Source organism: Galeopterus variegatus, unplaced genomic scaffold (assembly GCF_000696425.1).
Source record: "Galeopterus variegatus unplaced genomic scaffold, G_variegatus-3.0.2 Scaffold125, whole genome shotgun sequence".
Classification (NCBI taxonomy): domain Eukaryota; kingdom Metazoa; phylum Chordata; class Mammalia; order Dermoptera; family Cynocephalidae; genus Galeopterus; species Galeopterus variegatus.
In genome coordinates, this window is record NW_007726236.1 from 413,737 (window position 1) to 436,429 (window position 22,693).

Here is a 22,693-nt window from a genome sequence, read left to right on the forward strand (position 1 = left end):
AGACACTTGGAGAAATGGAGAAGTCAGATGATTTATTATGCTAGCAGTCCCAGGCGAACTCACGTGCCAACAACCTGGGCCCTGAATGTAGGGAGAACTGGAGTTATATACCTTTCTTGTGCAAGCAAGCAAGCTTTTCTATTGGTTCTCGGTCTGTATCCAGGCAGAGTCACCCAAATTGGGGTATTCACCAGGTGGTTAAAGGTGGGTAAGGGGCTTTGGGTAGGGGGCTTCACCAGGTTGGCAAACTGGGTTACAGAAATGGGGGATGTGGTTAGGGGGCTTTCTGCAGCCCGAACTAGAGGGCAACTCCATCTCTCATCTACGTAGGAAATGGTGACAGGCTGAGGTTCAGCTCAGTCTCTCACACAGGAAGGTCAAATCTGACAGGCTTGCAAACTGCAGAGCTATAGAGTTCAGAAATGCATTCAGCTGTTAACCCTTAACACAACTCTAAATATTTTTTTACATACAGTCAGGTATTAGTTAAAAAAAATTATAATAAGGATTAAAACAAGGGGAGGACGAGGAATTTAGCCACTTCAATGTAACTCACTCTCATGACTTCTATCAAGGACGGAACCTCCTGAAAAAGAAAAAAATCTCCAGTTGTGATATCTGGTTTGACTCCATTGAAAATTCAAAAAGTCATGGGTCTCCCCACTCTTTCATTCTTTCCCCAGGTACTTACATTACGTGTTTGATTTGGGAAATGGTGCTAACCTCATCAAAGGGAGCTCAAATAAACCTCTCAATGACAATCAGTGGCACAACGTGATGATATCAAGGGACACCAGCAATCTCCACACTGTAAAGATTGACACGAAAATTACAACGCAGATCACTGCGGGCGCCAGGAACTTAGACCTCAAGAGTAAGTGCACGCTATGTCACACCAACCAGCACGGCAGCACAAGGTTTCCACTCATGTGCAAACGTTGTTGCTTTGCGGGGGGGTGGGGTGTACATTTCACAAAAACTGGTCAGAATTTCTTTTCCAGCACATAGTTAATAATACAACACACAAGCCTTTGTTTCCCCTTTAATGTGGCAGGAACATATGTATTTTTAATAGCAGCTCAAAAAATGTAGCATCTAAGAATGCATGCATGATTAAAATTTAAAGAGTAAGATGAAGGTATTTTTAGCCTTAATATTACTCTTAAAAGTAGGCATTTGCAAGTTTCTTCAGTCCCAACAGTTTTCAATCAATTTGGATTCAAGGTAACCAGATACATAAAGAGCTTGTTCTAGAACTTATTAGTTTTCTTTCCTTGGTGAAGTTTCCTAGATGACCAACAGGAGTCTGAGACTGGATTATACTCTGTTCCCAACAGTGAATTCTAGCCCCCATCCCCTTTCTCCCCCCGACTCCCATGCACACACACCCATGGGAATGCTTTTTTCACCAGCTGCTCTAACAGACTTTTCCTTCATTTTTGATACTTGACTTCTCAAATGAACAAGACAAAATGCTTAGTAAACATGTCAATAATAGAAGAAAATAACAGAAGTTTCTATTTGCATAGGCCTTTGTAATTCACTAAGAATGTATCCCTGTATCCCATCTCATTTAACAACACAATGAGCATCAGAGAAGGTATTTTTAGCATGTTTTCCTGAATGTAGGAATCTGAGGGCTGAATGACTTGCCCAGGAGTAGAACAACAACCATGATAGAAAGAAACGTAAACCCAGTTCTGATTTCTCCCCTCTGTTTCTCCTTCTGCTGTATCCTGATGCAGTGTAAAACTCTGCAGATACCATTGCAGTCATATTTTTGCTTGGAAAGAACTGCTCATTTATATTGATGGGATCTTTCCCTTTGATTCAAAAGGAAATGACATTGGAGAGTTAGGGAATTGGAAAGAGAAAAGTCAACAGAATTCATTATAGAGAAAAATGCTCTTTCCAAATAAAGTGAAAGAATAAAGAAGTGTTTCACTTTCCGTAATTGCAGAATGTATCTACCATCCTGGGACTGCGTTTGTCCAGCACATAAAATGTGTGGTAATGGCCGTCTCCCTTCTTTAACAGTGGGCCTCTTGTTAACTTCAAAGAGATCCTGTTTGTGCCCACAAACCTAATAGCTTAGCTCAAAAAAAAAAAAAAAAAAAAAAAAAAAAAAAAAAAAAAAAAAGAAAGAAAAGAAAAGAAAAGGAAATGCTGTTTAACAAGTCAAACCTCTTTCTCTTTCTTCTCTCTAACTGAAGTGAATGGACTGCATTTTTATTCCTGTTTCAATGGTGCTCCTGTTTTGCTGCTCAGTGGGCTCAGGTGGTAATTGTCAAGGGAAAAGGAAAGATTGTAAAATTCAGTGTGTTGGCCAAGCCAGCTACCAAATCTAAAGCAAAACGATGCCCTGTGTGTGTAGGAGAGAGCTCAGCAAGCATAAGTGATCTGTATAAGAAACTATGGATACTACGTCAGAGACTAACATGGCTGGGAAGAAAGCAGTTCATGATCGGTGGAAGCATGTGACATGCACAGTCCTGCACATGGAGGATACAGGGCTCGGCAGTGGGTTGTATCTCTTTGGATATTTAAGGCACTGTCTCCTGAGAAGTAAATATTTGCTTATTGCTCATTAACAAATAGAAATGAGAGTAATAGGATGTTGTGGTATGAGATTCTTTCTGGTGGGGGAGGGAGAGGGGTACGTTTACAAATCTTAGAAGCCCACAGAGCTGATTGTTATTAAAACACTGAGTATTTTAACTCTGCATTTAAGAAAGGCTTTTCCCATGGTAAAAAGTAAATACTAAAACTGAATTGAATAATAATATAATATTAAGATATTAAGTGTTGAATTCTGACTGACTATCCTTGTGTTTTTTAAAAAACACAATTTATAGTGGAGACAAATTTCCCAGGTGAGCAAGCAGATTCATTACTAATGATTAGCCTCTTAAAAGTCTAATTGTTTATAAACTTATTGGACTATGCCAAAAATGATATCAAGTTCCTAAAATTAGGCAAAGGCTGTGGATTGTAAATTGGGTGTGTGGTCCAGTGGCCACCATAGCCCCAAGCAGCCTCTTGTCATCTGTGTCATCGACTACAGGGAGCCTGAAGAAAGAGCACAGTCATGAGGCACGAAATCTCTTCTCTCCCATCGTCACCACCTTTGGTACGTGGGGCTGTAGGTGTTGGCCAGATGATGAGCGTTTACTGAGCACTGACTTGTGCTAAGACAGAGAGCAGAGCTGGAAAGAGGAGTACTTGGTTCCTTTAGTGAAAGCTCTTTGTCCTAGGGAGAAGACTGACTCTGAAGGAGCATTTCTAGGACAGAGAACAGGATGCTATGGAGCCACATCAGGGACATTGAAATTAATCTGGGAGCACCAGCAAGACTTTTTGAGGAAGTAATGTTCAGGGGGTGTCTAAAGGATGAGTAAGAGCAATTAGACACTTTTCCTTCTTCAGACCTGGACGCACACTGGAATTTAGGGGGCTTATGATGCAGGAGAACTTGTACATGAACTATTCACTCTGAAATGAACAGCACATTTTCATTGCATGCTAGGCATATAGGATTGAACCACTCTAAGTGCAGGAAGAATGAAAATCGACCTATTTTGGTCAATGCTTTTATTTCATGCTCATTTTGCCTAAGAGCTGTATCCTTTAAGAATGAGAAGAAAATTATCAGATTTATTCTCCACCCTGCTCAAAGTGATAGCCAGCATCTTTGGTTCTTCTCAGAGTGAAGTTAACCAACTTAACTATGTCAGAATCAAGAGGTGGCATTCGTGAAATGCATATTTATGGGTCCCACCTTAGACCAACTGAGGCAGTAATTGTTTGAGAGGGATGTGCAGGGTACGACAGGAATCTGTATTTTTAAAGAGCACCAACTGATCTAGATGCCATGTATTACAGAACCTTGAAATAATGCAAGGTCTATATTTAAGCCTAATTTAACTCATTTTTTAACTTTGTTTTAGAATTTTACTTTTGTTTTGCCAGTCCTCAGCATAAGTCACATTATTGGCTGATTCAGTTAGTGTCTTTATTTCTCATGTTACTTTACCTTAAAAAGACACTAGAGGGCAGCATAAGGCCACAAAACATGTTGTACGGGACTCAAGAGTGGGGGAACCGCAACCTGCTCCATTTGCTCTGAGAAGCAGAATTTCTTTGTTTTCAGACAACTAAAATTTCACAGTTAGCCTTTATAGTAATTCATGCTTTTGTCTGTGGCTGTTTCGTTATATAAACAGGACTTTAGTGTAGAAATTTGAAAATAAGGGACTATGCATTCTTTTCTCCACCCAGACTTCCTGAAGATGGTCAAAAATGGGCAGGAATCTAATGATCTTTCTCTGAGCAGAGGAATTCCGTGCAAGTGACCTTGTTCAAATTATCTTGCGTGACACTGCCGGCTTCCTAGGGGGTTGTGTGTCTCTCCCTGCTGATACAGTTTTGCTTTCATCTTTATTTCCCAGCTGTTTGTGTTCTATTCCCTCTGGCTATTATGTACAAGCAGCAACATGCAATGAAAGGAGCAGCATAAATTTGCTCTCTGGAATGATTCCTAGCGCAGCTCTCATTTCATTTTGGAACTTCTGAGTCCTGCCCCCTTTAGAGAGATAAAGAGTTGGTGTAATTCCTCCTTATGTTCCTTCTCTTGTGTCTATATTTGGCAAATTTGTATGTTAGTATGTGCATGTATATGCGAGGGAGCTAATATTTATTGATTCCCTGCTAGACACTAAATAGATTTAAATGATGTTAACGTACTTAATCCTTGAAATTACCCAGGGATCTGAATCCAGGTCAGTCTTGCTCATTCATTAATGTAGTTCAAGAACAAAGACAGGGAGGAGAATTGCTTTTGGCCGCCATCTCCTGTGGGTTCCCTTCTTTAAGTCATTACCTAAATTTATCCTTCAAAAATTGAGGATGAATAATTTACTTGATAGGGGGAAAAATGAAAAAATTTTCTAGGTGCGTAGGGCAAAGGGACCTCAGGTGGCCACTTGCCAAAACTACATAAAAGTGAGTCATTCATTTATGGGCCACATCTAGGTCAGCCAGGCAATACTCTGTCCTTCCTTTCTCCTTCAGTTTCCCTTCAAACCCTCTCAAAACCCCAAGGGCTTTGAGCTCTGGCACTGTCTTCTGATCTTGCCCCTTCCCCTCTTACCACCATCACCACCGCTATCTCCCTTTCAACCTTCCTCACATTCCTCCTTAAATCTCACTCTGAAGGCAGCTGCCTGCTATTGTTTGTTTATCCTGCTACCAAGCCACTAAAATGTCCCCTAATCAGAGATAAGTAGGGCTTTCCTTTCAAATATATTTAATCTTTAAGCAAATACTTGAAGATAAATAGCATTCTGGCTCTTTGTTTCTTGATCTCAGACCAGTCTCTACTACTCAGCTGCCTACTCTCTGCAGTCCTGAATATAACACGTATTCCCCTATTTTCTACCCTTTCATGTTGCTGCTTGACATATTTTTACTGCAGTAATTCAGTGAGCCAGATTCTATTCCAAAGTCTCAATCCTGTTTAAACATGTCCAAGCTTTATATATTCAGCCCATATGACATCTGATAGCTCACTTGCCTTGCCCAGATATTTTGTTCAAGTAGGAAACATTCAGAGAAGAGTCTGATTTTGAGCTTAGCCTTAGAGCAGGATATGGCATTGAAAATATAGGAAGGTGCTGTTGTCCTGTTCTTTAAGCCATCCTTACCAGTTTTTTGTTTGTTTTTTAGTTTGCAAGAGAAAGATTTATTCACGTTACTTCAGTTTGTGGGAGATTATTTTAAGGATTTATTGGAAAGTAGAGACACAAGAAATAGTTTCAGCTGCTAAACAATGAGGCCACACAGAGGATAAGAACTTTGTTCTACTAGTCATACTGTGACCTCAGCAGTGACCCTCTTAAGTGTTCCCTTGGATAGACACATCCTTGATCCACTGCCCCACCATTACAGCAGCCCTGCGACCCTCTGTCTATTCTCTCTGCTGTCATTACCACGAGATGTGTCCTGGTGTCTCTTATTCTTGACTTCTGCCTGTGGCTTCTCCCTCTTGCTTTTGTTCCTGTGTGTGTTTCCACTTCTGTCTACTCTCTTCATCTCACTTTCAAATTCCACGAAAGACAGGGTTTACTACAGTGAGTGGACCTGTCACCATCTGGGTTAGAGCATAACTTTTTGTTTTTGTCCTGCTGTTGCTGGCCGGGCTCACTTCCTTAGGCAATTAGCTCTAAACACACAGGTAGATTTTCTTGGCATAAAATGGGAAACTTGAAAGAGAAGAGAAGGAGGCTTGGGGCTGGAAGGCTCTGTAGCTTCTCAGAAAGAAGTAGGATAATTTGTTCATTCTGAAGGGCTCTGAATGTCATGCAGAAGGTGAGGAGGGCAGAATTAAAGGGTTTTAGGCAGGAAAGTGGAGTTCACAGCACACTTTAGAATTATACCTTTGGCTTGAATGCAGCAGATGGGCTAAGGTTCAGGGAAAAGAGACTACTTTGGAGGCCATTGCTGCAGTACCAAACCAGACAATAAGGTTCTGAATATGTAAAAATTGGACTTGACATTTTTGTTACTCCTTTCCCTCCACAAGAATTACAGAGCAGTTCCTTAAAAGACAATTAGAGACATGATTCTACTGTTTATCTTCTGACATCTCCATTGAATTCCCAGGCTTTGCAGAAATCAGTCTCAATCTATTTTCCTTACTATAAAGTATGTCAGTGTGTTTTAATCCCACTCTCACCCTCCCCACAACCCCTGCATACCCTGAGTAAAACATCACTCCCTTCCCACGCAGTTATCTGGGACCTACTCTCTAACATTTGGCTTGGACCTTCTCTCTGCTTCCCTGTGACTCTTGGACCAGCTTATAGTATTGCAGCAGAGCTTAAATTCTTTATTCCCTTACTACTAACAACTTTTTAAAAAATTTCTTTACCCCTTGTACTTTCTTTTTTGACTATCTCCTTTATTAGGAGTGTATTTTCTATGTTTAGTTTTTTCTACTCGCTGCAACTCTATTATTTGAAATTTCTCTTCCCACCATGAAGATTGTAGTAACTTAGAACTAGAGGTGATCTTAGAAATTAGTTGGTCTGAACAATTCCTTTCACAGATGATAGAAGTGTGCTCAAGAGAGGCTGACTTACACAACCAAACAGCTAGTTAATGTATCAGATCCAGTCTTCTTAGTTCAACACTTTTTATAATAGACCAGAGAACACAAGTTTTATGGCACATCAACTTCAATTGACTGCTTGTGACAACCTGCAGCAACATGCTGAAAAGAAGTCTGCAATCTTGGGTGGACTCACTGGAGAAGACTATTTGTATGGTCAGTCACAGGCCCAAAGTGGAGACTGGGAGCCAGTGAACCATTTATGGGCTCTTTGCTTTAAAGGTTCCCAACCTTCCCATTTACAGATGCTTAAAGCCTTGGTGCTTGTTTCTGCTCACCCTGAACACTAACTGGGCTCTGAGAGCCACAGGCTTTTTCTTGCGTGCTTAGAACAACTGTAAAGAGGCTGTGCACAGGGAGAAACAGCTTTCCTCAGTTTTCCCACAGCAGAGTGTGGGCTACTGGAAAGCTGAATCCATGCTCAAATGCCTTTCCATACAAGGTGACAGTTTCCCATGTCATAGTGGAGTGGTGATTAGATGATGTGAGCTCTTACAGATGGTGACATTTATGCTTTAAAGAAGAAAGTACTTGCAGGTGCTCAAAGCTGAGTTCTTTAGGGCCAGGTGACTACTCATCCAGAGATGAGCCTTTGGTGCTGATCCCTTTTCAGGGAATTCAGGAGTGGTGCTGAGTTGTTTTATTAGAGATTGAGCTTCTTGGTGAAGAGCTCCCTAAGTCAGCCATCTGGGAAAGCAGATTGGCAACATTGCTCTCACTTAAGTAGGATTTAAACCTTCAAGAATGTTCATGGCTCTCAGAGTTTCTCCCTTTTGGCTGAAGGAAGAATTATGCAAAGGCCTAGAAATAGACCCATTCAGACTGACTTCAGTGGAGAAAGAGAAGACAGGTAAAGTATAGCATTTAAGGAACCCAAGGGCAAGAAAAGAGAAAGCTTAAGTCTGGGCCTCGTGAAAGCCGTGCTCAGGAAAGCTGTAAGCTTCAAGCCAGTATTTCTGCCTGTCTTGGTCTTCACTGGGGTTGTGAGCTGATCTGCTTCCCAGGGGGTGTTCTCGCATTCTTCTCCCTCTCGGCACACTCATTTTCCCTGCTTTCACGAGTATTGGTAAACTTGGCCTCCCATACCTGGCTTTCCATCCCTGACCAATTCTAACACTCAAGAGAGACTCACGTGAGTTTAGGTGTCCTAGGGCCAAATTCTTGAGAGAATAAATTTGATCGAGACACAAATACTCTCTGTGACCATGATGAGGAAATAGGAGGCAGGGCCATATTGTACAAATATGAGTTCACTAGATTTGTTTGAAGAAAAATTTGGATACACTGCTTGGACTCTATGCGGAGCAGTCAAGGGCTCCAAAAAGATGACTTTTAACCTGCTCTAAGGTTAGCAAGAATGAAGGGGTAGAGTTTGCCTTGCTCTGGAGTGGGAGATGGGGGTAAGGTCTAAATTCATCAAGATGGTGGAAAACCGGGCAGTACATGGCATCAAAATATTTAGATGACAAAACTCGTAAATGCTTGAGTGAGCAGAACACTTATGTGGGTAGAGACTGAGACTATGTTTTGATCTGGGGTCAAACGGAGGGGTACATGGGACTCAGAAGCCAGAAGCAGCAGTCAGAGACACCCAGAAATTCACAGGTCACCCAGCAGGTAGGAGTACACTAAATTTTTACTCTTGATGGAACTGTGAGGATTTAAACCAGGCTTTTCTAGATCTATGAAGGACAAAGACGTCCCAGTTGATGTGAAAGAAATGTTACAATTTTTCACTATACATCCCAAAGGGAGTATCACTGCTATTTTCAGGCAGTTGTCTCATTTGGTTAGGGTTCAGTCATAATGCAGGTCTAGCTTCTTTCAGCATGACCCAGAGGAAAACTAGCTTACTTGCCCTATTCTGGACAATTCCTCTTAAGACAAGGGTCAAAATTGCAATAGACTGGAAAGATGTGCGGGTTTAGTATAGTCACTTCTCCCACTGTGGAGGAGGCTCCAAAACCAATTCTGCCATCTTTAATCATGGAAGAAAGTGCATTTTGAATGGTGCAGGGCTTCTATTGGCTCATTTTTTCATACAGTGGAGGGTGCTTCTAATTCTACTTAGGAACTGTTAATACCGCATTGACATGGTGGTCTGCCCTTTCTTGTCCCTTGCAGTTGAATATTGTGCTTTTTATTATGGATAATACAAGAAGCAATATAGCTTTTAATTAAGGACACAGGCTTTGGAGTCAGATAGAGTTGGGTGAAATAATATCTCTATCTTTTTAAAAGAATTATTTATTAATTATTTCTTTATTGAAACATAGTTGATTGTACATATCTGTTGGGTACAGACTCGAATATCAATACCTGTGTGCAACATGTGATGCTGAAATCAGGATAATTAGTATACTCAACATTATGCAATGTAGTTGTTTCTCATGGCCCTTTAACAATTCCTCCTTTACCCCCCGCCCCCACCTTTGGTAACCTCAGTTTAGTTCTCTTCTTTTGAAATTTTAACATATTATTGTGATTGTTGTATCTTTTATTCTTTTTTATGTATTTTTCTGTCTTTTTAGCTCCCACTTAAAAGTGCAGACAGGCAGTGTTTCTTTTCCCGTGCCTGGCTTATTTCACTTAACATAAGTTTCTCTGAGTTCATCCATGTTGCTGCAAATAGCAGTATTCTACTCTTTTTTTATGACAGAGTAGCATTCCATTGTGTAAATATACCACATGTTCCTTGTTCAGTCATCTAATGATGGACATTTAGGTTGGTTCCCACTTTAGGCTATTGTAAATAGAGCTGTGATGAACATGGGAGTGTAGGTATCCCTTCAACATGATGATTTCCATTCCTTTGGGTATATATATAGCAGTGGGATTGCTGGATCTTATGGCAGTTCTATCTGTAGTTGTTTGAGGAATCTCCATATTGTTTTCCATAATGACTGCACCAGTTTAGAATCCTACCAACAGTGCAGGAGGGTCCCCCTTTCACTGCATCCTCAACAGCATTTCTTATTCTGTCTTTTTGATAATGGCCAGTCTAACTAGGGTGAGATGATATCTTATTGTGGTTTTGATTTGCTTTTTCCTAATGTTATGTGATGTTGAGCATTTTTTCATTGGTCTTTTGGTCATTTGTATATCTTCCTTTGAGAAATGCCTATTTAGCTCCTTTGCCCATTTTTTAATCAGATTATTTGATTTTTACTGTTAAGTTGATTGACTTCTTTGTATATTCTGGATATTAATCCTTTGTCAGATGCATAGTTTGCAAATATTTTCTCCTACTCTGTATGTTGTCTTTTTACTCTGTTGTTTTTTTTGCTGTGCAGAAGCTTTCTAGTTTGATATAATCCCATTTGTTTATTTTGTCTTTTGTTTCCTGTGTTTTGGGGGTCATATTCATAATGTCTTTGCCTAGTCCTACTTCTTCAAGTATTTTCCCTGTTTTCTTTTAGCAGTTTTATAGTTTGAGGTCTTACATTTAAGTCTTCAATCCATTTTCAGTTGATTTTGGTATAGGGTAAGAGGTATAGGTCTAGTTTCATTCTTCTACAAAGGATGTCCAGTTTTTCCAGCACCATTTATTGAAGAGTCAGTTTTTCCCCAATGTATGTTCTTGGTGCCTTTGTCGAAGACCAGCTGACTGTAAGTTTGTGGGTTGATTTCTGGGTTTTCTATTCTGTTCCATTGGTTGGAGTGCCTGTTTTTATGGCAGTACCATGCTGTTTTGGTTACTATAGCTTTGTAGTATAATTTGAAGTCTGGCTTTATTTTTTACTCAGGATAGCTTTGACTATTCAGCATCTTCTGTTGTTCTATATGAATGCTAGGATTCTTTTTTTTCTATTTCTGTGAAGAATGTCATTGGTATTTTGATGTGAATTACCTTGAATCTGTAGATTGCTCTGGTTATTATGGACATTTTCACAATGTTAATTCTTCCAATCCAAGAGCATGGAATGTCTTTCCATCTCTTTGTGTCCTCTTTAATTTCTTTCAACAGGGATTTGTAGTTCTCATTGCAGAGGCCTTTCACATCCTTAGTTAAATTTATTCCTAGGTATTCGATTTTTGATGACAATTATAAATGGACTAACTTTCTTTATTTATTTTTCTGTTAGTTTGATGTTGGAGTATAAAAATGCTACTGATTTTTGCATGTTGATTTTGTATCCTGCAACTTTACTGCAATTGTTTATCAACTTAAGTGTTTTTCTGGGGAATCTTTAGGCTTTTCTGTATATAGGATCATGTCATCTGCACACAGGGACAATTTGACTTAGTCCTTTCTAATCTGGATGCCTCTTATTTCTTTCTCATGCCTGATTGCTCTGGCTAGTACTTTCAGTACTATGTTAAATAGGAGTGGTGAGAGCGGAGATCCTCTTCTTGTTCCGGTTCTTAAGGAAAATGCTTTCAGCTTTTCCCCAATCAGGATGATATTCATGGTGGGTTTGTTGTGTATGGCTTTTAAAGTGTTGAAATACTTTCCTTCTATACCTAATTTGCTGAGAGTCTTTACCATGAAGGGATGTTGAATTTTGTCAAATGCTTTTTCTGGGTCTATTGAGATACTCTTATGATTTTTGTCCTTGATTTTGTTGATGTGGTGTATTACATTTACTGACTTGAATATGTTGACCCATTCTTGCATTCCTGGGATGATTCCCGCTTCATCATGGTTTATAATATTTTTGGTGTGTTACTGTATTCTATTTGCAAATACTTTATTGAGGAGTTTTGCACCTATGTTCATAAAAGATATTGGCTTATAGTTTTCTTTTTTTTGTTGTATATTTGTCTAGTTTTGGTATCAGGATGATGCTGGCCTCATAAAATGAGTTTGGGAGAATGGCCTCTGTTGCTATTTTTTTGGAACAGTTTGTAGAGAATTGGTATAAATTCCTCTTTACAGGTTTGGTAGAATTCATCAGTAAAGCCATCCAGTCATGGGCTTCTCTTTATTGGGAGATTTCTTATTACTGCTTGAATCTCACTGCTTGTTATTGGTTTGTTTAGATTTTCTATGTCTTCTTGGTTCAATCTCAGTAGTTTGCATGTGTTCAGAATTTTGTCCATTTCCTACAGGTTTTCAAATTTGTTGGCATATAGTTATTTATGACAGTCTCTAATTATTTTTTTTTTATTTCTGGTACCAATTGTAATGTCTCCTTTTTTCATTTCTAATTTTTGTTATTTGGGCCTTCTCTCTTCTTTTTTTAGTTACCTTAGCTAGTGATTTATCTATTTTGTTTATCTTCTTGAAAAACCAACTTTTTTTCCACTGTAATCTTTTGTAATGTTTTTTGGGTCTCTATTACATTTAATTTTGCTTTGATATTAATTATTACCTTCCATCTACTAATTTTGTGATTGGACTTTTTTTCTTTTCCTTGTTCTTTGAGGTACATCACGAGGTTGTTTATTTGAAAATTTTTTATTTTTTTGATGTAAACATTTAATGCTATAAACTTCCCTCTTAGCACTGCTTTTGTAATATCCCAAATGTTTTGTTATGATGTGTCTTTATTTTCATTAGTTTCAAGAAATTTTTTGATTCCATATTTAATTTCTTCATGGACCTATAGGTCATTCAGGAGCATGATGTTTAATTTCTATGCATTTTTATAGTTTTTAGAGTTTTGTATGTTATTGATTTCTAGTTTTAATTCATTGCAGTCTGAAAAGATACTTGAAATTATTTCAAGTTTTTAAAATTTGTCGAGATATATTCTATTTTTTTTTTTTTTTGATGAAATGTTCTGCAGATATTTGCCAAGTCTTGGTCTAAAGGGAGGTTTAAATACTGTGTTTCTCTATTGATTTGTTGCCTAGATGATCTGTCCAATATTGAGAGAGGGATGTTCAACTATTATAGTATTTGGGTCTCTTTCTTTAAGGCTAATAGTGTTTGCTTTATATATCTGGGTCCTCTAATGTCAGGTGCATATATGTTTATGATTGTTATGTTTTCTTGCTGGATAGATCCCTTTATCATTATACAGTGGCCTTTGTCTCTTTTATGCTTTTTAATTTAAAGTCTATTTTATCTGATATAAGAATAGCTACTTCTGCTTGGTTTTGATTTCCATTTGCATGATATTTATTTTTCCATCCCTTCACTCTGAGTCTGTGTGTCCTGGCAGGTGAGGTGAGTCTCTGTAGACAGTATGTAGCTGGGTTTAGCTCTTCAATCTAATTAGCCAGTCTGTGCCTTTTCAGTGAAGAATTTAATCCATTTACATTTATGGCTATTACTGAAATGTATTGTCCTACTCCTGGCATTTTATCAATTTTTATTTGGATGTTTTAAATATCTTTTATTCTTTCTTTCCCTTTTATTTGTCTTCAATTTTTCTTGGTGTTTGGAGGTTCTACCATTTTTTAAATGTTTGTGCTAGGCAAGGTACATCACTATTATCATCATCACTATTTCAGTGAGGATCAATTTTTCAACACATGAACTTTTGGGGGACACATTTGACTAATAGCTCCCCTCACCACTTCCACTACCCCCAACATACATATTCTCACCACTTGTTTTCCACTTGGAGTTCAGGGACTATAAATAAACTTCAAACACTATAAGGTCCTGTACTTATGTACTATTTCTATAACACAACAGACCTTTGGCATTTATAAATTTGATATGCATGATTCCATCTATTTTTTAGAAAGTTGATGGTCTGTGACATATTTATGTGTACTTTTTCTGGGACATAATTTTAAATCATGCAGTGCAACAGTTGGTATACTAAACAGTGTCTTCATAAGAGAAACCATCGCTTGGCTTGGATTTCTCTTTGTTCTGGTTTCAGAGATATAATAAATTACCTTCCTTATTGTCACCATCATTGTATCTATTATCAAGCTGTCATTCATTGAGCACCTATATGCCATGCACTGTGTTAAGGACTCATATGTGAAAGTATTACATTAGATAAGCATGATGTTTTAATATAATCAAGCAACAATATTACTTTGCCACCCTAAGCCATCACTTTAAAATTTATTGTGTTGAGGTATTTGTATGCTGTACCAGCTTAGAGGAAATGGCTGGAATCATTTTTAAGACAACTCTATAATCATTTTACATTATAAGACATAAACTTAAGTAAAAACTTTAAAATAGCCTATCTAAGTTATTAATCAAAACATAAAACTGAGGCTGCTGTCTGCTTCGGCCAGTCACCGGCAGTAGGAGAAGGGGCAAGTTCATTTCTGCTACTTTCTTTCTTCAGCTTGTTGACAAGAGACATCAGCTGACATCTGGATGCTTGATTGGGCAGATCCCTCAAGCTCACTCCTCCTTTTGTGTGCTTTTCTGGGTTCATCCAAGGCTCCTCTACTGGACCTTTTAACCTTTCCCATTGTGGGATGCTGATGTTTTCTGTTCCCTCCACACAGACTCTTACCACTGGGGTTAGCTCTGTCTCCAGGCTGTCCTGCTTGGCTTGCTCTCATGCATGTGGGGTCACCTCTGCCCATGAGATATTTCCTTGTATCATTTGCTCTCTCAGCCCTGGCAGTGCAGCCCTTCCCCAATGCTCATTTGCATTCTGCTGCTTCAGCTATTCAAAGCTTTCAGAGCATGGCAGGCAATAGTCCTGCATTGTCCAACTGCAGGGAACATGAAGCAAATTCTCCAGGAAGCCTTCTCCCCAGGTTTGGGGACAGAATATAGTCCCCTTTGGAGGGCAGTAGCACAAACTCACTGCACAGTAACAGCTACTTCAAAAAAATTCTCAGACCCCTTTTATTATTATTATTGTTATTATCATTGTTGTTATTATTGTTGTTGTTATGTTCTTGATGTAGCTGAGGGGTTCCAGGGCTGTGAAATCAGTATTTTACCTTTTCCTTTGTACATTTTACATCTGGATATTTATGTCATACTCGCATTGTCTGATATTTATTGTGTTGGCACTTCAGTGAGAACTTCAATTTTGGTATTCTGTTTCTCAATATGTTCTCTTAATCCCTACAATAATGAGATGAATGAACTATTAGTGCCTCCACTTTACAGATGAGAAAATGAAGACTCAGAAAGCTTAAGTGAGTTGCCTATTCTCACATCACACCAAGTGGTAGGCATAGAATTTATCCATAGCAGTATTTAGATACTATTATCTGTATTTGCCAACATATTTGAATGGATTCATTGTATCTAGAGCATAAGGTAATATTACTTTAATGTTGAAAGGAATTTCATATAATAAAATGAAACATTTCCTTTTCCATATAAAACTTTGTTATTCAGACATCGATATTACTACTACATTGTGTAAGGCTGAAAATTTCCCTTCAGATAATTGCAATAGAACTGATTATTTCTACTTTCCTTTTCCACATGCTCATCCCACCCCTATGTCTTGCATAGAACCTATATATTGGTTCTATCTGCTTAGCCTCTGAAGTCCTCCTCAAACACCACAGCCTACAATTTTAATTACTGTATGTTTTTTATATGTATTCTATAGAATATTTGTGTTTATAGGTGATTAGAACAAGCCCAGGCAAATATAGTACTTGGCTGGGGTTGGCCTGTCAATCAGTCATTATCTGGTACAAGCAGACTTTTTGCTAGCCCATTCAGTCCTCTTTTTCTTTAGTCTTTAGAGAAAATTCCTGACACCTCCCTGCCCTTGAGGAGGGATCTTTCTCTTAAGTATTTGCATTTCTCCTTAAGAATGATGTACATGTTGGAAGAACAAAGTATTTGGATATATGCCCCAGGGAATTACACTATTCCAGCTGGATTTGGTAACTTTATTAGGAATATTACATCTTTCAGGCACAGAAAAAAAATTCTTTTTAGAGAAAAAAATACAGATAATTTCAGATACTTATGGAAAAAGTAAGAGTTATATTTGACTCTATGAAGCTCATGATATTTTAGAAGCTCTTTGGCAATGTCTGTAAAGCTTTTTTTTTTTTTTTAATGTTTTATACCACTTTGTTCTTTCAAGCTACCCAGAAAACCACTGGTAGCTTTAACCTCTTTTATTGTGTATATCAAAGGTGAGAGCGGGTACCATTTTTTGACCTGCATTAAGCCAGCTGTTCTTATAGGGAAGACCTGTTCTTTCATACTTACCCTGTACACCACTGGATATTTTCCACTCATAATAAATGTTCACTTTCTTTGAAATAAGAAAAGTTATTTTGGAAAAGGGAGAAAGTCAAATTGTTATATAGAGCTATATGAAATCTCAGGAAAATAACAGGTTTACACGGGCCCTGTTACTGGTTCCTACTTAAAAGTCTCTGTTAATTTCCAGAATAGTTATTTCTAAACTCCTCTAACTATTCTATTCTTGTCATCCAGAAAGATTTAGTAAAAATAGGAGAGTGTGGTGCAATAGGAAAACAGGTAGCCTGGGAGTCAAAGGCTTAGGCACCAGTGTTATCCTTCTTTATTGGCTATATATCCTTGGGCAGGTAACTTACCTTTTCTGAAAGATAGTTTGCTCACTTGCCAGGTTGGAATAATAATTACCTCTCTTACTATTGTGAAGGGTTGCTATGAAGATCAAATAGAATAAGAAGTGTTAAAGCACCTTTCTAACCCAGGTACTGTGTGTGTGTAAGGTTTAACAATACATGTGAGGTTGACAATCTGCAAACCCCATGTACAGTCCCAGAGAGCATCACACAGTGAGTGGAAAATGGAACACATATGGTTACAGGATTGTCTGTCATCCATAAAGGATGTCACAGGTATCTTAACTGGCTGTCACTTTGATGGGGACAATAGGAAAAAAATTGAAAATATTTGTGCTCAGATTTCACCTAAAGGAAAATTTAAAAAATTAAAGAAATGACATGAAGATAGCTTGGCATGAATTTATATGCCTGAACTCACAGCCCATCTGCCACAGTGTCACAGGCATACAGTGGATTTAAAAGAAGATGGATTACCACATGGATGCCATAGCAATTATTTCATTTTATTATTTCCCGTTTAACATGACTACTAGGTTTTCCTCACACTCTGTTGGCCAAACACACAAACTAAATTTGTCTTCATGTTTTAACATGTTTTAAGTTTTAGAATCATACTAAAACAAAACAAAACAAAAAAAAAGAAAAACCTTTCTTTTCTGGGCAATGTTATTTCAAAATTCAGCTAGAAACAAAATTTTGAAATTTTGAAAGCATTCTTTTTTTCTGTCCAGAAGCATAGTGATAATATTAACTCTCAATGGCTCAATATAGGAAAATGTTAAGATCTGAACTCAAATCTTATTGGAGTGCCCCCACTTGTCATACATAGATACTAGGTGGTATCAGGATGGGCCATAGGTACATGCAGGTGTCTGATTTATCTCTTTGTGGGAGGCAATTGAAAAGTAGCTGCCACATCTAAATGTCAAATTTTGGAGTCTACATCTTCAAAAGAATCTTGATACCCAATATTCATGATTATGGAAGCAAATTGACTTTGTCTTTATGAGATTATTAACTTAGCATGCAGATGAGTCTCCCATTGGGAATCTGTTAGCTTGCTTGGACTCTTGCTAACATTTATTTACTTCTCTTGACTGGCCATAACTCCCGATATTTCCGATATTTTGTGGTAGTGAAGCTGTACGAATTGAGTGTACAGTGTGTGAGCCAATGCGGATTAAGTGAAAATGATCATAGTTTCAGAAGACTTGGGCTTGCAATTAGATTCTGATATTTTCTGGCCTTATAGCCTTGAACCATAGTTTTTTCATCTGTAACACGTGTGCATAATAACCTTTATTCACATTGTAGCTCACCAGGCAGAAACCATATAAAACAATCACGTGCAAGTGCTCAGTAAATTTTAGGGTACTTCCACAATGCTAGTTATTGTTATGATGATAATGGCAGAGTTGTCCTCTCTGATTTTGACCATGTATTGACATGCATAGGCCTGACAGATAACCAAGGATTCAAAGCAATGAGGAGGCCCTCTCTCACTCAGACAGGCCCTGCATATTTAAAACTCAATTGTCTCAGTGATTTTTGTGAAATTCAAAGTCTTTTTAGCTAAAACAATATACTGTTGGATGTGAGAACCTGCTTCAGGATCAGGAACACTTGTGGCTGGCTGGGAACCAACAGATAGAAACTCCAGACTAGAAGGACTCTAAGCCTAGGAACTTTCCAGTGGTGGCCCAAAGGCTAGACAGAGTGAGACATCTGCAAACCAATAAGAAGTACAGACAGGAATTAACAAACTCACTGGGGTAGAGTGCCAGGGGTTCACACAGTTAGCTTGGCTGTGTTCTATAGCCACAGACAGTAATTGCTTGTCTTTGTGATCACAACAGGGTGACAGAGTAGTTGGTTTAGAGAGAGTGTGAAATGTCTATAGTGTGAAGGATGCCTATGGTAGATTCATGAGTCAGGTCATATTTGCATGTGGAGCAGCACAGAAAATGACAGAATGGCTAGAGACAGTGTGGGGTAGATGGCCAGGATAGGCTCACATTTAATTTCCCACAACGATCTTAGCACTTATTTTGCTTCAGAAGAAAACTCATAAATGGGTTTTCATTGTCACTGATTGATACCCACAACTGGTTCTGCACTTCTTTCTTCATCTCTCTGCCCCTCTTGGCAAAGAAATTAAATATATGTCAGGTAAACTGGTCATGAATCATTCTATCTAATTACTCCATCAAAATGGAGGGAAAATGCTATTGCACTGAATTATCTTAATAAGCTGGATGGCTTCACCTCTGTATTCAAGAAAGGGATCAGTAGAAGAAAAATCCCCTATAATTAACTTCTTTTGTCATTTCCAAGGTGAAGGGAACCAAGGACAAATATGAGTGCTATACCCATAAAACCTTTACCACGTTCTTATTGTTTAAATGATTATTTATTGAATGTGAACTACTAATTTATACATTCATTCAATGAGTCAACAAATAATTATCGATTACTAGGTAAAAATGAGATAATAATAGTGCTTAGCTCATGATCGTTTCTTCAAAGAATTTATAAACCTATGGGGAGATAAGGCATCCACACGCAAAGAACCAGGAAACAAAAGAAAATTGTCAGAAATAAGGTTCAAAATTTTATGGAAAGTTAAAGATCGTATTTACCTGTGACTGGGGAAACAAGATCAAATTAACAAGGTAGAATATGAGTCCAGACCCCAAAATTGGCTAGGATTTTAAAAACGTAACACTGGAAGAAGAAAGGCATTTATGATGCAAGTAATGTATAGTGCAAAATATATAGTGGCATGAGAATGCAGGTTTGGAGAAATGATAAAAACTACAGTTTGACTAAAGATCAGGAAGTGAGGGAAGGATTGATGTTACCTCAATGCTCTGGCTGACAAAAGTTATTGGGAAAAGACAGTTCAAAGTTTAGGGGGGCAACACTGAGGGTTGCGATCCGTTGCCGGACACGGAAAAAAGACAAAAAAAAAAAAAAAAAAAAAAAAACTTTAGCAGGTTTAGCAGAAAGTTTTTGAGGAGGGTAATTCAAATCTTGAACACTGCTGAGCCTGACTTTATTTTGATGACCGAGAAAGGTATTGAAGATATCAGAACACAGTGGAGAGACTGATATGGTGTTGATGAGGATACAGCATGGAGGCAGGAACACCAGATAATGGGTTATTGCATAAAAAGCGTGCAAGGGGAAGGGTAGACAAGAACTGGAAATGGGAATAAATGTAGGCACAAATGTCAGATGTATTGGCAAAGCTGTCATCAGTCCTTGGCAATAGTTTGAATGTAAGGTGTGAGATGTAGAACAGAGTTAAAAATGATTTTGCAATTTCATTCTGGGTAGCAGATAGACCAGATATGTGACTGTTATAAAACAGGGAAGTCTAGAAGAAGTAATTTCCCAGTAGGGGGAGATGATGGTGGTTTGACTTTAGGCTGAACCAAGAAATCCAGGAAAAGCTTAAAGATAAGAATTATATAGGTATTTCCTACAAAAGCAAAAGTAGGTTGTTGTAGAATTAAACCCTTTATGTACCAATGAAGACTGAAATGTATGGAAGTTAAAAAAAAAAACAAAAAACAGCTAATAAATCAACTGTTGAATACTGAACATCTTTTCAACAAAGAGTTTATAAAATTCAATTATTTTCTTCATAGATATATATTAAAAACACAGATCTTGTATCTCAGAGCAAAACATCTACTTAAATTGTCCCTTTGACTTCAATATTAAATATATGGTATTCTCTGAACTTAAATATGATCTTGGAGAGTGTTTGTTGTTCAATTCTATGTGTAGTTTGTCATAAAAGTTTCCATTTGGCTACTTGTGAGCTCAAATGTGTTAGAGAAATATTAACAACTTCCTGTGCTTTTACTTTCAGTAATTTAATATCATTTATTTAAGCAGTCACAGGAAATAGTAACTTAGGCTTTCTTCTCCCAAAAAATGTAAATACGTGAGTGTTTGTTTCCCAACGATTATAAATGATTTTCTTTTATCTAATGGGGTGAACCTATTATGGAAAGAGGGTTAGATTTAAATTCTCTCCCAAAGAAAAGCCATCTTAGTGTATCTAGACAAGATCAGATCTATAGATATTACTTGATGGCTGTGCCATAAAACATTAAAATTAAAGATAATTTTAACTTCTCAATATACATTGTAGTTGATTTTCGTTAAATAAATAAATAAATAGATAGATAAACAAACAAACAAACAAACAAACAAACAAATAAAAAGAAATAATTCTGTCTTGGCAGAAAATCATGTAGATAGGAGTAGTTAGTATCTCAAATTTGGATTCAAGATGGCCTTAAAGTGTTACAAATCCTATTTTTATTTTATTCTAGAATGTCACCAATTATATACATCACAAGATATACTGTTCATTTGCTATTAAAAATCTAAATCTAATTTAAAAAAATTAAAGATGATGATGCAAATTTGAGGGCAGAGGTTGATTGTTCACTGGTATAAGGGAAGGTGCCTTCCTGTAGAATATGCTTAGAAATCAGCCCCGCCTGATTGTACTTTTTCTACCAGCCATTCACAACAAGAATTAAGATGTAAGTCAAAATTGCCCCTAGTTTTCTATCCAAGGTCCAATTCTCTCAGAGTAAAGCTTCTAGAAATGTACTTTCTCCAGCCACACACAGGAAAGTAAGCCAGTGTGCATGACTTCAGTGCCCCACTACCTCCAAATGCCACTTACAAAAGTTTGCTGGAGCCTCCTTAAATTTCCCAAGAGTTTTAGCTCTCCAAATTTACAAAACAGTTTTCCTTTTTATGTATGCTCTTTTTAATTAAAATAAAGTGAGAAGTTAAAGAGGCACAAAGAAGTACATATGAATAAAAAGGAAAGCTGAGTCAAAGAACTAATTATACCTCAGCATTTGCATTCTGTTACTGTAAGGCAGAACTTGGAGTCTGTGCTCTAATTGCCTTATTCTCCCTGTTCTTTAAAAGAAGGAAAAAAACTCCTCCACTCCTTCATTTATCTGCCTTTGGTTGATGGCTCCCAAGCCATGACTTTAAGTCCCAACCTCTGCTCCCTAAACCCCAGATTCATATCACTGGTTCCCTACAGGACACTTCTACTCAAATTCCACATGTTTAATGCTAAATGCAATTTCATCTCTCCTTTGAATTATTCCTGTTATAAATTCCCTAGTCTCCTAGCTTACCTGGCTTCAATCCTTGGATGTCTCAATGTCTTTTTTTCTTTTTCCCCAGCCAGTAGTCATAAGTTCTATCACGCCGCCATATTACTCAAGCCCTTCCTCTGACTTTACTTATTTATATTATTTATTAACATTATTTATTTTATTATTTATATTATTTAACATTATTTATATTATTATTTATATTATATCAACATTATTTATTTTATTTAATAAATAACTCAAAGTCTGCTGTTTCAGTCAAGGCTGGCCTTTTATTCTCTGTCTCAGATGCCATATTCATTTTGTCACCATCGTAAATCTGTGCTGATCCCAATTTCTGGCTCCTGTATTTACATTATTACAAAGTAATGCTGCTATACTTTTTTCTGGTCTCATCTCTTCCATGATGCACCACCTTACAACCAAAGTCCACATAAACCTTTATTTCTCTGATTGTCTAAGGTACATTTATCCTGAACCTTACAACCTGGTTGTAAAAAAAAAAAAAAAAAAAATCTTCATAGTTCTTTTTTTTGTCTCAATCTGTTTGTATTAAATTAGAATACTATCAAACAACTTTCCTGTTTATGATTAAAGGTTCAATGATGCTGGGTTTCAAACTGAATATGTCACGGAGCCCCTTGGGCTACTTATAGTATAGTGCAGGGCTTACTTCAAGCACACACATTACTATAAACTAAATCAAATAAATGTCATGAAAGACTTGCAAGTTTGACATCTTGTCACTCTGGATTTACTAGAAACAGAGGGACAAACTAGACAGTATTTCTCAGCCCAATTAACATTGAATGAGGTACACTTTAGATGTGTATTCCTTACCAGCCATACCAGTATCAACAGGTGCTGACTACATGCTGTAAACTGAATATTTCACACACATTCTCTGTAATCCTCACGGACTGGCAGGGCAGGCATTATGAAACCCATTTCA

At 37.6% G+C, this 22,693-nt stretch overlaps 1 protein-coding gene across 7 annotated transcripts in view; it reads left to right on the forward strand.

The window, feature by feature from the left end:
* The window catches only part of NRXN1 (neurexin 1), a 682,451-nt gene that overhangs the window by 128,450 nt on the left and 531,308 nt on the right, over nt 1–22,693 (forward strand). For all 7 annotated transcript variants that reach the window (XM_008588382.1, XM_008588364.1, XM_008588390.1 and 4 more), the window contains one exon: nt 684–874. In XM_008588382.1, the coding sequence (XP_008586604.1) occupies nt 684–874 (191 nt within the window). The remainder of the gene's footprint in view (nt 1–683; nt 875–22,693) is intronic.